The 12,118-nt window shown below is 52.5% G+C and overlaps 1 protein-coding gene across 4 annotated transcripts in view; it reads left to right on the top strand.

Moving 5' to 3' along the window:
* The window catches only part of ANO1 (anoctamin 1), a 110,828-nt gene that overhangs the window by 80,696 nt on the left and 18,014 nt on the right, over positions 1 to 12,118 (top strand). For all 4 annotated transcript variants that reach the window (XM_023541838.2, XM_023541837.2, XM_023541840.2 and 1 more), the window contains 5 exons: positions 72 to 273; positions 1,394 to 1,505; positions 2,375 to 2,432; positions 4,990 to 5,090; positions 5,762 to 5,907. In XM_023541838.2, the coding sequence (XP_023397606.1) occupies positions 72 to 273; positions 1,394 to 1,505; positions 2,375 to 2,432; positions 4,990 to 5,090; positions 5,762 to 5,907 (619 nt within the window). The remainder of the gene's footprint in view (positions 1 to 71; positions 274 to 1,393; positions 1,506 to 2,374; positions 2,433 to 4,989; positions 5,091 to 5,761; positions 5,908 to 12,118) is intronic.

Genomic DNA, 12,118 nt, shown 5'->3' with positions numbered 1-12,118 from the left:
CCAACCCCGCGTCTGGCCCAGGGGCTGCGGCGGGGGGCTTCTAGCCAGGGTGTGCCCCTTTCTCCCTGCAGATTGCCGTGACCTTCGCCATTGTCCTTGGAGTCATCATCTACCGAATCTCCATGGCCGCGGCCCTGGCCATGAACTCCTCACCTTCCGTGCGGTCCAACATCCGTGTCACAGTCACGGCCACCGCGGTTATCATCAACCTCGTGGTCATCATCCTGCTGGATGAGGTCTACGGCTGCATAGCACGGTGGCTCACAAAGATTGGTGAGTGTCCACGTCCCGGGTTACAGAGCCCAGGCAGCACCGCAGGTGGTCCAGGGCCCTAGAATCAGGCAGCCCAAGGCAAATCCCTGCAGCGGTGGGTCCTCGGCCCGTTCCCTAACTTCTCGAACCTCAGTTTCCTTGTCTCTAAGTGAGGAACTCAAGCACTATCACCCAGCAGCTATTAACCCACCAAAAAACAAAACCCATTGCCGTCGAGTCGATTCCAACTCATAGCAACCCTATAACACAGAGTAGAACTTCCCCATAGGGTTTCCAAGGAGCGCCTGGTGGATTCGAACTGCCGACCTTTTGGTTAACAGCCAGACTCTTAACCACTACACTAAAAAGTGAGAGCTAAATGAAGTAACAAGGAGCCCTAGTGGTACACTGGTTAAGTGCTCGGCTGCTAAAAGGTTGGCGATTGGAACCCACCAGCTGCTCCGAGGGAGAAAGAGGTGGCAGTCTGCTTCTGTAAAGATGACAGCCTTGGAAACAGTTCTACTCCGTCCTGTAGGGTCGCTGTGAGTCAGGGTTGACTCAATAGCAACGGGTTTGGTTTTCGTTTAAGAGGGGAAGGTGAGAGCTATCTCCCGGCAGTCATTAGGGAGAGCTCAACGAAGGAAGGACGTGTTGAGCCACCTAGTGCTGCCATGAGACGAACACCGCAGGTGGGCGGCTGTAAAGAACAGGCATTCGTTGACTCTCGGCTCCCGGGGCTGGAAGTTGGAATTCAGGTCTCAGCCCCAGGGGAGGTCCTCCCTAGTCTGTCCCAGCTCCTAGTACTGCGGCAGTCCTTGTAGGTGCACCTATCTCCTCCATCTGTCCTCCTCTGTGTGTGTCTCTGCGTCTGTTCTGCTCTTTTTATGACTCAGAGCCAATTAGGTTTAGAACCCACCTTCTCTGGTAAGGCCAAGTTAACATAACAATAGAAAAGCATCATTTCCAAAGGGCCATATTCACAGGTACGGGCTTAGGCTTTCAGCACACGTTTTGAGGGGGTACACTTCCATCCAGACCAGCACGCAAAGTGATGAGCAGTGCCCGGCGCCCTGCCACTCCAGGAGCCGTGCTGTGGGTGGTTCCCCATCAACCTGGGCGTTTTTCTCCTCCCTCCTCCTAGAGGTTCCAAAGACGGAGAAGAGCTTCGAGGAAAGGCTCATCTTCAAGGCTTTCCTGCTCAAGTTTGTCAATTCCTACACCCCCATCTTCTACGTGGCTTTCTTCAAAGGCCGGTAGGGACGGCTGCCTTGCTGAAAGGCCTCACCTCTTCCCAACTAGCCCCTCCCAGTCTGGGAAAAGGCCCCCCCCCCCGTGTGTCCCCGTGGGTGGGGGCCCCCGGGGCCCAGGGCAGACAACCGTTGTGGCTCCCTGGGGATGCCAGGGCAGGGGGGCCTGGGCAGCAAGCTCTGGGTGCCCCCGGGGTGGTCGGAGGAGTCAAGAGGGTGAGGGCCAAGGGTGGGAGAGGGGCCAAGGGTGTAAGTTGCACAGCTGCCGGCCAGCTCAGACTGTGTGCTAGGCTCAGGTGGTGACCCACGTGCCTGGGCCCCCAAGACGTCCCACCACCCCCACGCCTCCCTCCACCCCAGGGTCTCAGAGCTCAGCCAAGGGGACCCAGCCCATAACACCCACATCCCGTACCACCCCACAGACAGCTAGGAGGCTGCCTGCTTGAGCCGTCCTGGGCTGACCCTCCTCACCCAGACTGGCTGTGACCTCTTTGGCCACCGCCCCATTCTGGCCTGCCCAGGGTTCCCAGAGTGGTCCTGTGCCAGTATCCTCTCCAGGGAGCAGAAAGGGGGCCTTGTGGCCGGCCACATCCTGGAGCCAGGCAGTTGGAGAGGCCCACGGCTTTCAGGGACCAGGAGCTCCGGGGTCCCCTTCCTCTGCCTGCCTCGCAGCCTGGGGCTTTCCTGCTGAAGAAGCTGAATTTCCATACTCCTCCCCGGGTTTGGGAAGCGAATGAGCATTTGGCCAACAGAAACCACCGTCAAAAAGCTATAAATCCACCCTCTAGGCTCAGACCTCGGGACTCGGGGCTCCCCTGGGTGGTCTCCCCTGAACCGGGGCGTGGCTCCCCTTAACTCCCTCCCCACTACCACAGGTTTGTCGGACGCCCAGGCGACTACGTGTACATCTTCCGCTCTTTCCGGATGGAGGAGGTACCTGAGATTTTGTCCATCTACAGCCCCACTCTATTCTGCCTCCCCAAATCTGTGGGCACAGGTCACGTGGGAGAAGGAAGTGGTGCAAATTCGTTAAGCAAGTAGCAGTGGTTTCTTCCCCTCTTGGAACCTTCTCCCGGTCTCTGGCTGGGAGAGGCTTTGATCTTCTTTAATCTTATTTGGCAACTCCACCTTATTTGGCAAGTCCCCTAAAAGGAGATTGTCTCTTCAGGGTTAATGAAAGAACAAAAGGACACCCAGTTTTATTAGCTATTTTTTTTCCAGACTGTGAGTGTTTCTTTCCTTGGGTTGAGGTGAGTTAACGAGGAAGAAACAGAACTTGGCTATGTTTTTTGGCTTTACCAGTGAAATGCCCCCTCTGCCTTCAAACATGAGGTGGTGTCTGGTTTCCAAGGTTGGTGGCGGTTTGGCTTCTGCTCATGGACTCTAGCCACAGCAGGCCTGGTTAATGTGCTAGCCCACCTTCCGCTGCTGACTCACGGGATGTGGGCTTGCTCAGCTATTTGTCCCATGACTGACTGCTCCATGAGACCAAGCTGGTGGTTCAGGACTCAGGGTAACTGGTCCACGTTTCCAACTCACAGAATAATTCAGCTCATCAGAGAACATGATAAAGAGAGTTGGGGTGGGCATCAGGTATGGGGTGATCTAGCTGCTAGTTTAGCCTCCGGAGTTCAGGCCCCTGAACACCTCAAGACATGGGCCTCATCCAATAGTCCATGGATGTTTGCGAAAAGCCCACCAAGTCTTTTTCCATTACGTGACCTTGTCCTTTAGTAAAATACCCTGTCAAGCTCTTGTATGGATGGAGAAGTTGGGGAAATCCCTTTGTAGAACAGAATAAAGCAAAGGATGTCGTTACTTTTTACAAAACTATGGCTCTCCAGGACTAAGTTTTGAGCAACTATATAAAAAGTGGCGCCCTGGTGGCAAAATGTTTAAAAAGTTTGGCTGCTAACCAGGAGATCAGCAGTTCGAATCCACCAGCTGCTTCTTGGAAACCCTATAGTGTGGTTCTACTCTGTCCTATAGGGTTGCTGTGAGTTGGAATCAACTTGACAGCAATGGGTTTGGTTTTTGGTATAAAAAGTTTGGCATAGGACTCATGAAGGGCTTGAGTCAGCCCCTGGGGTCACCCAGCATCCCTTGGGTGAGGTAAGTGTCTTGCCCACAACGGTCTCTGACCATCACCTGCCTGCCCAATCCCCCCCTCCAGGTGACATAAGCCCATTGAGTACAGGGGCATTAGACCTGGGGGCTTGGGGGTGCCTTACCTTCCCAACTACGTGGACCCCAGCCCGCTGTGACAGTGTAGGCCCGTGGGTGGGTGGCCGGGGCACACAGGATGGGCACTGGCCCTGGAGGAGGACGGCCCTGAGTTCCAGTCCCACCGCTGCCCACTCCCTGGCAACGTGCTCCCCCCTCCAAGCCCTGGTTGAGGCTCCTTCCAGCCCCAGCGGCCTGTGGGCCACGTGCATGAGTGCTCTGTGGCTGCCATAACAACATGCTACAGACGGGGTACTGAAAACAAAAGAAACTTAGTCTCTCATTGTTCTGAAGGCTACCCGTTCAAAATTAAGGTGTTGGCAGGACTGCACACCCTCTGCAGGCTCCAGGGGAGGAGCCTTCCTTGTCTCTTCTAGCTTCTGGTGGCCCCAAGCGTTCCTTGCCTTGTGCCCACATCACTCAATCTCTGCCTCGGCCTTCCCTCTGTGTCTCTTTCTTTTTATAAGGATGCCCATTATATTGGATCAGGGCTGAAATCATGGAGTCGGCAGGGCCAGGCTCCCTCCGTAGGCTCCAGGGGAGGACCCCTGCTTGCCCCTTCCAGTTTTTGCCAGCAGTCCTTGGCTTGCAGCCACATCACTCCAATCTCTGCCGCTGTCAATATGTGGCTGTCTTCCCTCGGTGTGTGTCTCTGTGTCCAAATCTCCCTTACCAGTCACTGGATTCCGGCCACCCTACTCCAGTAGGAAGGCACCTGGTGGCACAGTGGTTAAGCACTCGGCTCCTATCCGAAAGTCGGAAGTTGGAGCCCATCAGCCCCTCCCCAGGAGAAAGATGTGGCAGCCTGCTCCTATAAAGATGACAGCCTCGGAAATCCTATGGGGCAGTTCCAGCCTGTCCTATAGGGTCACTGTGAGTTGGAATCCACCTGACAGCTCACAACGACAACTCCAGTGTGACCTCATGCCACCTTCATTCCACCTTCCAAGACCCCATTTCCAATGAGGTCCCGTTTGCGGGTTAGGCTTTGAACAGGCCCTTCCGGGAGTCAGCAGACCGGCTGGGGCCGTCTGGTGGTGGCGGGGGGAACGCTGACCGGCTGTGTATCCGCAGTGCACAACAGGTGGTGGTGGACGGCGGCGCTGACGGGCTGTTTGTCCGCAGTGCGCGCCGGGCGGTGGCAGGCGAGGCTGTCGGGCTGTGTGTCCGCAGTGCGCGCCGGGCAGTGGCAGACGGGCGCTGACGGGCCGTGTGTCCGCAGTGCGCGCCGGCCGGTGGCAGGCGCTGACGGGTTGTATGTCCGCAGTGTGCGCCCGGCGGCTGTCTGATGGAGCTCTGCATCCAACTCAGCATCATCATGTTGGGCAAGCAGCTGATCCAGAACAACCTCTTCGAGATCGGCATCCCGTGAGTGCGCTGGCCTCGCAGCCGCCCCAGCCACCGCCAGGCCCTGGGGTCTCTCACCCAGGGGGTGGGGGCAGGAAGGGGAGGCATCCAGGACAGACAGGGACACGGGCAGAGGTCACCCCACCATGGACAAGAGAGAGGGAGGAGCTGAGAAGAATCCTGCTCCCCAAGCTGGTCGAGGTTACCCAAGTGTCACCAGGCACCCCCAAGCCCACGTGCCTGGCTCCCTGTGGTTGGCAATTGAAGAATTGGGGTGCTTTTCTTCCTTACCTTATGCCCTTTGAAAATTCAGGCCCTGTTCCGTGCTCCCCAAAGGCAGCTCCCTCGAGTCAGGGACGTGTTGGACCATCTCCAAAAGCACAGCTTGGACGTGACCAGATTCCATTGCTCCTGGGTCCCCCACCATTGCTGGGCCTTCTCCGCCGTTTTGGTGTTTTTACCCTCGCTGTGCCTCAGTTTCCCTAAGTGGCAAACAAAGCACTTAACACCTGACCGCCTGCCTTTGGGGGAAGGGTGAATGAAGCCATGGATAGAGATCTAAGTGTGTAAAACAGGCCGCGCTGTGACAGCATGGCGTGGCTCAGAGCTGGAAGTACCTGAGAGATGGCCCCCCCAACCGTAGCCCCATCTTGCTTTCCTGCCTCACTGATGGGGGGCCCCACCGCTTTCAGGAAAATGAAGAAGTTCATCCGCTACCTGAAGCTGAAGCGGCGCAGCTCTCCCGACCATGAGGAGTGTGTGAAGAAGAAGCAGCGCTACGAGGTGGACTACACCCTGGAGCCGTTCGCCGGCCTGACCCCAGAGTACATGGAGATGAGTGAGTGACCAAACGGGGGTTCCGTCCTCACCCTAGAATACATGGAGATGAGCTAGTGACCAGACGGGGGTCCAGCCTGACCCCAGAGTACATGGAGATGAGTGAGTGACCAAACGGGGGTTCCGTCCTCACCCTAGAATACGTGGAGATGAGCGAGTAACCAGACGGGGGTCCAGCCTGACCCAGAAGTACATGGGGATGAGTGACTGACCAGACAGGGGTTCCATCCCCCCAGGGCAGGCCTGGTCGGGTGAGGGCTGCAAGGGGGCTGATGACCTGTCACAGTTCCCGGGTGTCCTCCAAAGTGTCAAGCAGAGAGGAGGGGAGGACAGAGGTGGGCTGACTATTGCCAGTTCCTTTTCACATCCCCCTCAGGGTAAGTCCCCACCTGCAGAAGACCCCAAGGTTGCTGGTGGCACAGTGGTTTGCACTTGACTTCTTGCCTAAAGGTTGGCAATTCAAACCCAACCCGTGGTTGTTGTTGTTAGGTGTCATTGAGTTGGTTCCAACTCACAGCGACCCTATACACAACAGAACGAAACACTGCCCGGTCCTGCGCCATCCTTACAATCGTTGTTATGCTTGAGCTCGTTGCTGCAGCCACTGTGTCAATCCACCTTGTTGAGGGTCTTCCTCTTTTCCGCTGACCCTGTACTCTGCCAAGCATGATGTCCTTCTCCAGGGACTGATCCCTCCTGACAACGTGTCCAAAGTATGTAAGATGCAGTCTTGCCATCCTTGCCTTTAAGGAGCATCCTGGCTGTACTTCTTCCAAGGCAGATTTGTTCGGTCTTTTGGCAGTCCATGGTATATTCAATATTCTTCGCCAACAACACAATTCACAGGTGTCAACTCTTCTTTGGTCTTCCTTATTCATTGTCCAGCTTTCACATGCATATGATACAATTGAAAGTACTATGGCTTGGGTCAGGCATACCTTAGACTTCAAGGTGACGTATTTGCTCTTCAAACATTTTAAAGAGGTCCTTTGCAGCAGATTTACCCAGCGCAATGTGTCTTTTGATTTCTTGACTGCTGCTTCCATGGCTGTTGATTGTGGATCCAAGTAAAATGAAATCCTTGACAACTTCAATCTTTTCTCTGTTTATTATGATGCTCTTCATTGGTCCAGTTGTGAGGATTTTTGTTTTCTTTATATTGAAGTGCAATCCATACTGAAGGCTGTGGTCTTTCAACTTTAGTAAGTCCTTCAAGTCCTCTTCACTTTCAGCAAGCAAGGCTGTGTCATCTGCATAATGCAGGTTGTTAATGAGTCTTCCTCCAATCCTGATGCCTCGTTCTTCTTCATATAGCCCAGCTTCTCGTATTATTTGCTCAGCATACAGATTGAATAGGCATGGTGAAAGAATACAACCCTGACGCACACTTTTCCTGACTTTAAACCAATCAGTATCCCCTTGTTCTGTCCGAACAACTGCCTCTCGATCTATGTAAAGGTTCCTCATGAGCACAATTAAGTGTTCTGGAATTCCCATTCTTTGCAATGTTATCCGTAATTTTTTATGATCCACACAGTCGAATGCCTTTGCATAGTCAATCAAACACAGGTAAACATCTTTCTGGTATTCTCTGCTTTCAGCCGGGATCCATGTGACATCAGCAGTGATATCCCTGGTTCCACGTCCTCTTCTGAAACCGGCCTGAATTTCTGGCAGTTCCCTGTCGATATACTGCTGCAGCTGTTTTTGAAAGATCTTCAGCAAAATTTTGCTTGCGTGTGATATTAATGATATTGTTCTATAATTTCCACATTCGGTTGGATCACCTTTCTTGGAAATAGGCATAAAAATGGATCTCTTCCAGTCAGTTGGCCAGGAAGCTGTCTTCCATTTCTTGGCATAGATGAGTGAGCACCTCCAGCGCTGCATCTGTTTGTTGAAATATCTCAACTGATATTCCATCAATTCCTGGAGCCTTGTTTTTCGCTGATGCCTTCAGAGCAGCTTGGACTTCTTCCTTCAGTACCATCGGTTCCTGATCATATGCCACCTCTTGAAATGGTTGAACATCGACTAATTCTTTTTGGTATAATGACTGTGTATTCCTTCCATCTTCTTTTGATGCTTCCTGCATCATTTAATATTTTCCCCATGGAACCCTTCACTATTGCAACTCGAGGCTTGAATTTTTTCTTCAGTTCTTTCAGCTTGAGAAACGCCGAACGTGCTCTTCCCTTTTGGTTTTCCATCTCCAGCTCTTTGCACATGTCATTATACTACTTTACTTTGTCTTCTCTTTGAAAGCCCTTTGAAATCCTGTGTTCAGTTCTTTTACTTCATCAATTCTTCCTTTTGCTTTAGCTGCTCGACGTTCAAGGGCAAGTTTCAGAGTCTCCTCTGACATCCATCTTGGTCTTTTCTTTCTTTCCTGTCTGTGCAGTGAGCTCTTGCTTTCTTCATGGATGATGTCCTCGATGTCATTCCACAACTCGTCTGGTCTTTGGTCACTAGTGTTCGATGCGTCAAATCTATTCTTGAGATGGTCTCTAAACTCAGGTGGGATATACTCAAGGTCATATTTTGGCTCTTGTGGACTTGCTCTGATTTTCTTCAGTTTCAGCTTGAACTTGCATATGAGCAGGTGATGGTCTGTTCCACAGTCGGCCCCTGACCTTGTTCTGACTGATGATATTGAGCTTTTCCATCGTCTCTTTCCACAGATGTAGTCAATTTGATTTCTGCATGTTCTGTCTGGTGAGGTCCATGTGTATAGTCACCATTTATGTTGGTGAAAGAAGGTATCTGCAATGAAGTCGTTGGCCTTGCAAAATTCTATCCTCCGATCTCCGGCATTGTTTCTATCACCAAGACCATATTTTTCAACTACTGGTCTTTCTTCTTTGTTTCCAACTTTCGCATTCCAATTGCCAGTAATTATCAATGCATCTTGATTGCATGTTCGATCAATTTCAGACTGCAGCAGCTGAGAAAAATCTTCTATTTCTTCATCTTTGGCCCTAGTGGTTGGTGCGTGAATTTGAATAGTAGTCGTATTGACTGGTCTTCCTTGTAGATGTATGGATATTATCCTATCACTGACAGCGCTGTACTTCAGGATAGATCTTGAAATGTTCTTTTTGACAATGAATGCAACACCATTTCTCTTCAAGTTGTCATTCCCAGCATAGTTGACTATATGATTGTCTGATTCAAAATGGCCAATACCAGTCCATTTCAGCTCACTAATGCCTAGGATATCAATGTTTATGCATTCCATTTCATTTTTGACGATTTCCAATTTTCCTAGATTCATACTTCGTACACTCCAGGTTCCGATCATTAATGGATGTTTGCAGCTGTATCTTCTCATTTTGAGTTGTGCCACATCAGCAAATGAAGGTCCTGAAAGCTTTACTCCATCCACGTCATTAAGGTCGACTCTACTTTGAGGAGGCAGCTCTTCCCCAGTCATCTTTTGAGTGCCTTCCAACCTGGGGGGCTCACCTTCCAGCACTATATCAGACAATGTTCCGCTGCTATTCATAAGGTTTTCAGTGGCTAATTCTTTTCAGAAGCAGACTGCCAGGTCCTTCCTCCTAGCCTGTCTTAGTCTGGAAGCTCAGCTGAAACCTGTCCGCCATGGGTGACCCTGCTGGTTATCTGAATACCGGTGGCATAGCTTCCAGCATCACAGCAACACACAAGCTCCCATGGTATGACAAACTGACAGTCAAGTGGGGACAACCAGTAGTACTGCAGAAGAAAAGCCTGGCAATCTATTTCTTTTATGATTACAGCCTAGAAAACCCTGTGGGACACAGTTCTATTCTGTAGCACATGGGGTCGCTGTGAGTTGGAATCCACTTGACAGCAACTAATAACAGCAGCATCAGAAGGCCCAGCTGAAAGCAGCTGCATCCCCCAGGGGGTAGACCCTGTTAGCCCAGCCTGGCACAGCCCAGGCTGTTCACCTCTCCCTCACATCCTGTCCAGCCAGAGGCTCCAAAGCTTCAGTCCCTGGTCCCCTTGAAGCTCCCCAGAAATCCGGGGTGTCTCCTCCAAACCCTAAGTGCACAGGTTTCTTGGAAATCCTTCAGGTCCATGACTCATGCCTCCTCCCAGGGTCCTGCAGGGCAGGCGCCAGGTCTCACCTGTGGGCTTGCCAGCACAGAGCAGGCACTCAGCAGAGGTGCAAAGAGGGAGCCTTATCACCCCCCGAATCATGTCAGGCAGATGTGGAGAGGTGGCACCTCGCTGTCACAGGGGCTGGGGTAAGGGAGAGGTGGGGAAAGGCCACCCAGAGCCTCCCTGGCCTCAGCTCCTACGTCTCCCTCCTGACTCCCTCCGCTCGGGCACACAGGCCTTGCTGTTCCCCAAATGCCCAGAGCACATGCCTGCCACAGGCCTTTGCACTAGCTGTCCCCTGCCAGGAATGTCTCCCCCTAATATCTGCGTGACTCTCACTCTCCCTTCCTCCAGGGCTCTGCTGTAACGCCTACTGAATGCGCCCTCAGCATAGGGTCTTCCCTGGCCACAGTGTCTGACAGGGTAGGGGGAGCAGCCCCTCCGCTGCACAACCCTGACCTTCCCCACCCCCTGCTTTGTGTTTTTGATCACCAACTGTCTTAGTCATCTAGTGCTGCTATAACAGAAACACACCACAAGTGGATGGCTTTAACAAACAGAAGTTTATTTTCTCACAGTCTAGGAGGCCGGAAGTCTGAATTCAGGGCGCCACCTCCTAGGGAAGGCTTTCTCTCTTTGTCAGCTCTGGGGGAAAGTCCTTGTCATCAGTCTTCCCCTGGTCTAGCAACTTCTCAGCACAGGGACCCTGGGTCTAAAGGCCAAGCTCTGTTCCTGGCACTACTTTCTTGGTGGAGTGAGGTCCCTTCTTTCTGCTCGCTTCTCTCTTTTATATCTCAAAAGAGATTGACTCAAGATACAGCCTAATCCTGTAGATTGAGTCCTGCCTCATTAACTTCATAGAGGTTAGGATTTACAACACACAGGATAATCACATCAGATCACAAAAGGGAGGACAACCACACAATACTGGGAATCGTGGCCTAGCCAAGCTGACACAGTTGGCCTAGCCAAAGAGACGTAATTCAATCCGTAACACCAGTGGACACTTTCTGTCCTCCTTTCTGCTCTGCCTGCCTCCCCCAGGACAATGGAAGCCCTGTGGAAGTGGGGCCATTTCCTTCTTGCTCGTCACTGCCACACCCCCTGCTTCTAGAACAGGTCCAGGTGTGGAGTAGGTGCTCAATAATTTTTAAATGAATGGGTGAGCAAACGAGATCAGGGAGTCTCCCATGGGAGGGGCCCCAGAGTACTGCACCCTTGGCAGCTTATTTAAAATGCTGGTTCCCAGGCCCATCCCTGGCCTATGGGGCAAGGCCTGAGACTGCATTTTTAACAAACACCAGGGTGAATGAGGCTTGACAGACCTCGGCGTGAACGCAGCCAGGACCTGCCCTGCGCTTCTCTCAGGTCTATTTGGGGGGTGGTGAGGAGCAGGGTGACCCTGGGTGCCCTTGAGCATTTCCAGTTGATTGGCTCATCAGCTCCTCCATGTCCTTCCTGGTGTCAGCCAGGTAGGCCCAAATAATTCACTCCTGGCTCCCACATGCTTGTGCAAAGGTGCCTCACCATTGACTCCAGAGAAGAATCTCGAGACTGAAAGAGGAGCAAGTGTTGTGTTCAAATGACTGGTCTCCCTTTTCCCCAGGAATCAAATCCAAGTGCAGCCAGCTGGGCAGCTCCCTGAGACCCCCCACAGGTCGATCCTTCACCCAGCATCTGCCAGGAGGGGCCTGGGATGGGGCTTCCCCCACCTGGAATGGTGCGAGCAAGTTCAAGCCCTTCGTGGGAGACCCTTGGGAGAATTTTAGCTTCGAATTGCCACCGAGTCATCTCTGAGTCATGGTGATCCCATGTGTGTCAGAGTAGAGCTGAGCTCCATAGGGCTTTCAGTGGCAGATTTTTCAGAAGCAGATTGCCAGGCCTTTTTTCCAAGGCACCTCTGAAAACCTCCAACCTCTCAGTCAGCAGCCCAGGGTGTCAGTGGTTTGCACCACCCCGGGTTGCCTGGGATTAGCCAGGAGACAGGCAGCAGCTTCTGAGTTTTTATGGATGTGGTGATTGGAGCCAGCAGGGTCCCGTCCACATGCCTCCCAGGTTTGGTGAAACGAGAGTCCTAGACAGGCGCTTCCTCCCACCCAGGGTGCCTGCCCCCACTGCACCCCATC

The sequence above is a fragment of the Loxodonta africana genome, chromosome 7, assembly GCF_030014295.1.
Source record: "Loxodonta africana isolate mLoxAfr1 chromosome 7, mLoxAfr1.hap2, whole genome shotgun sequence".
Lineage (NCBI taxonomy): Eukaryota > Metazoa > Chordata > Mammalia > Proboscidea > Elephantidae > Loxodonta > Loxodonta africana.
The sequence above is the reverse complement of the archived record's forward strand: the minus strand, read 5'-3'. Positions and strand labels throughout refer to the sequence as shown.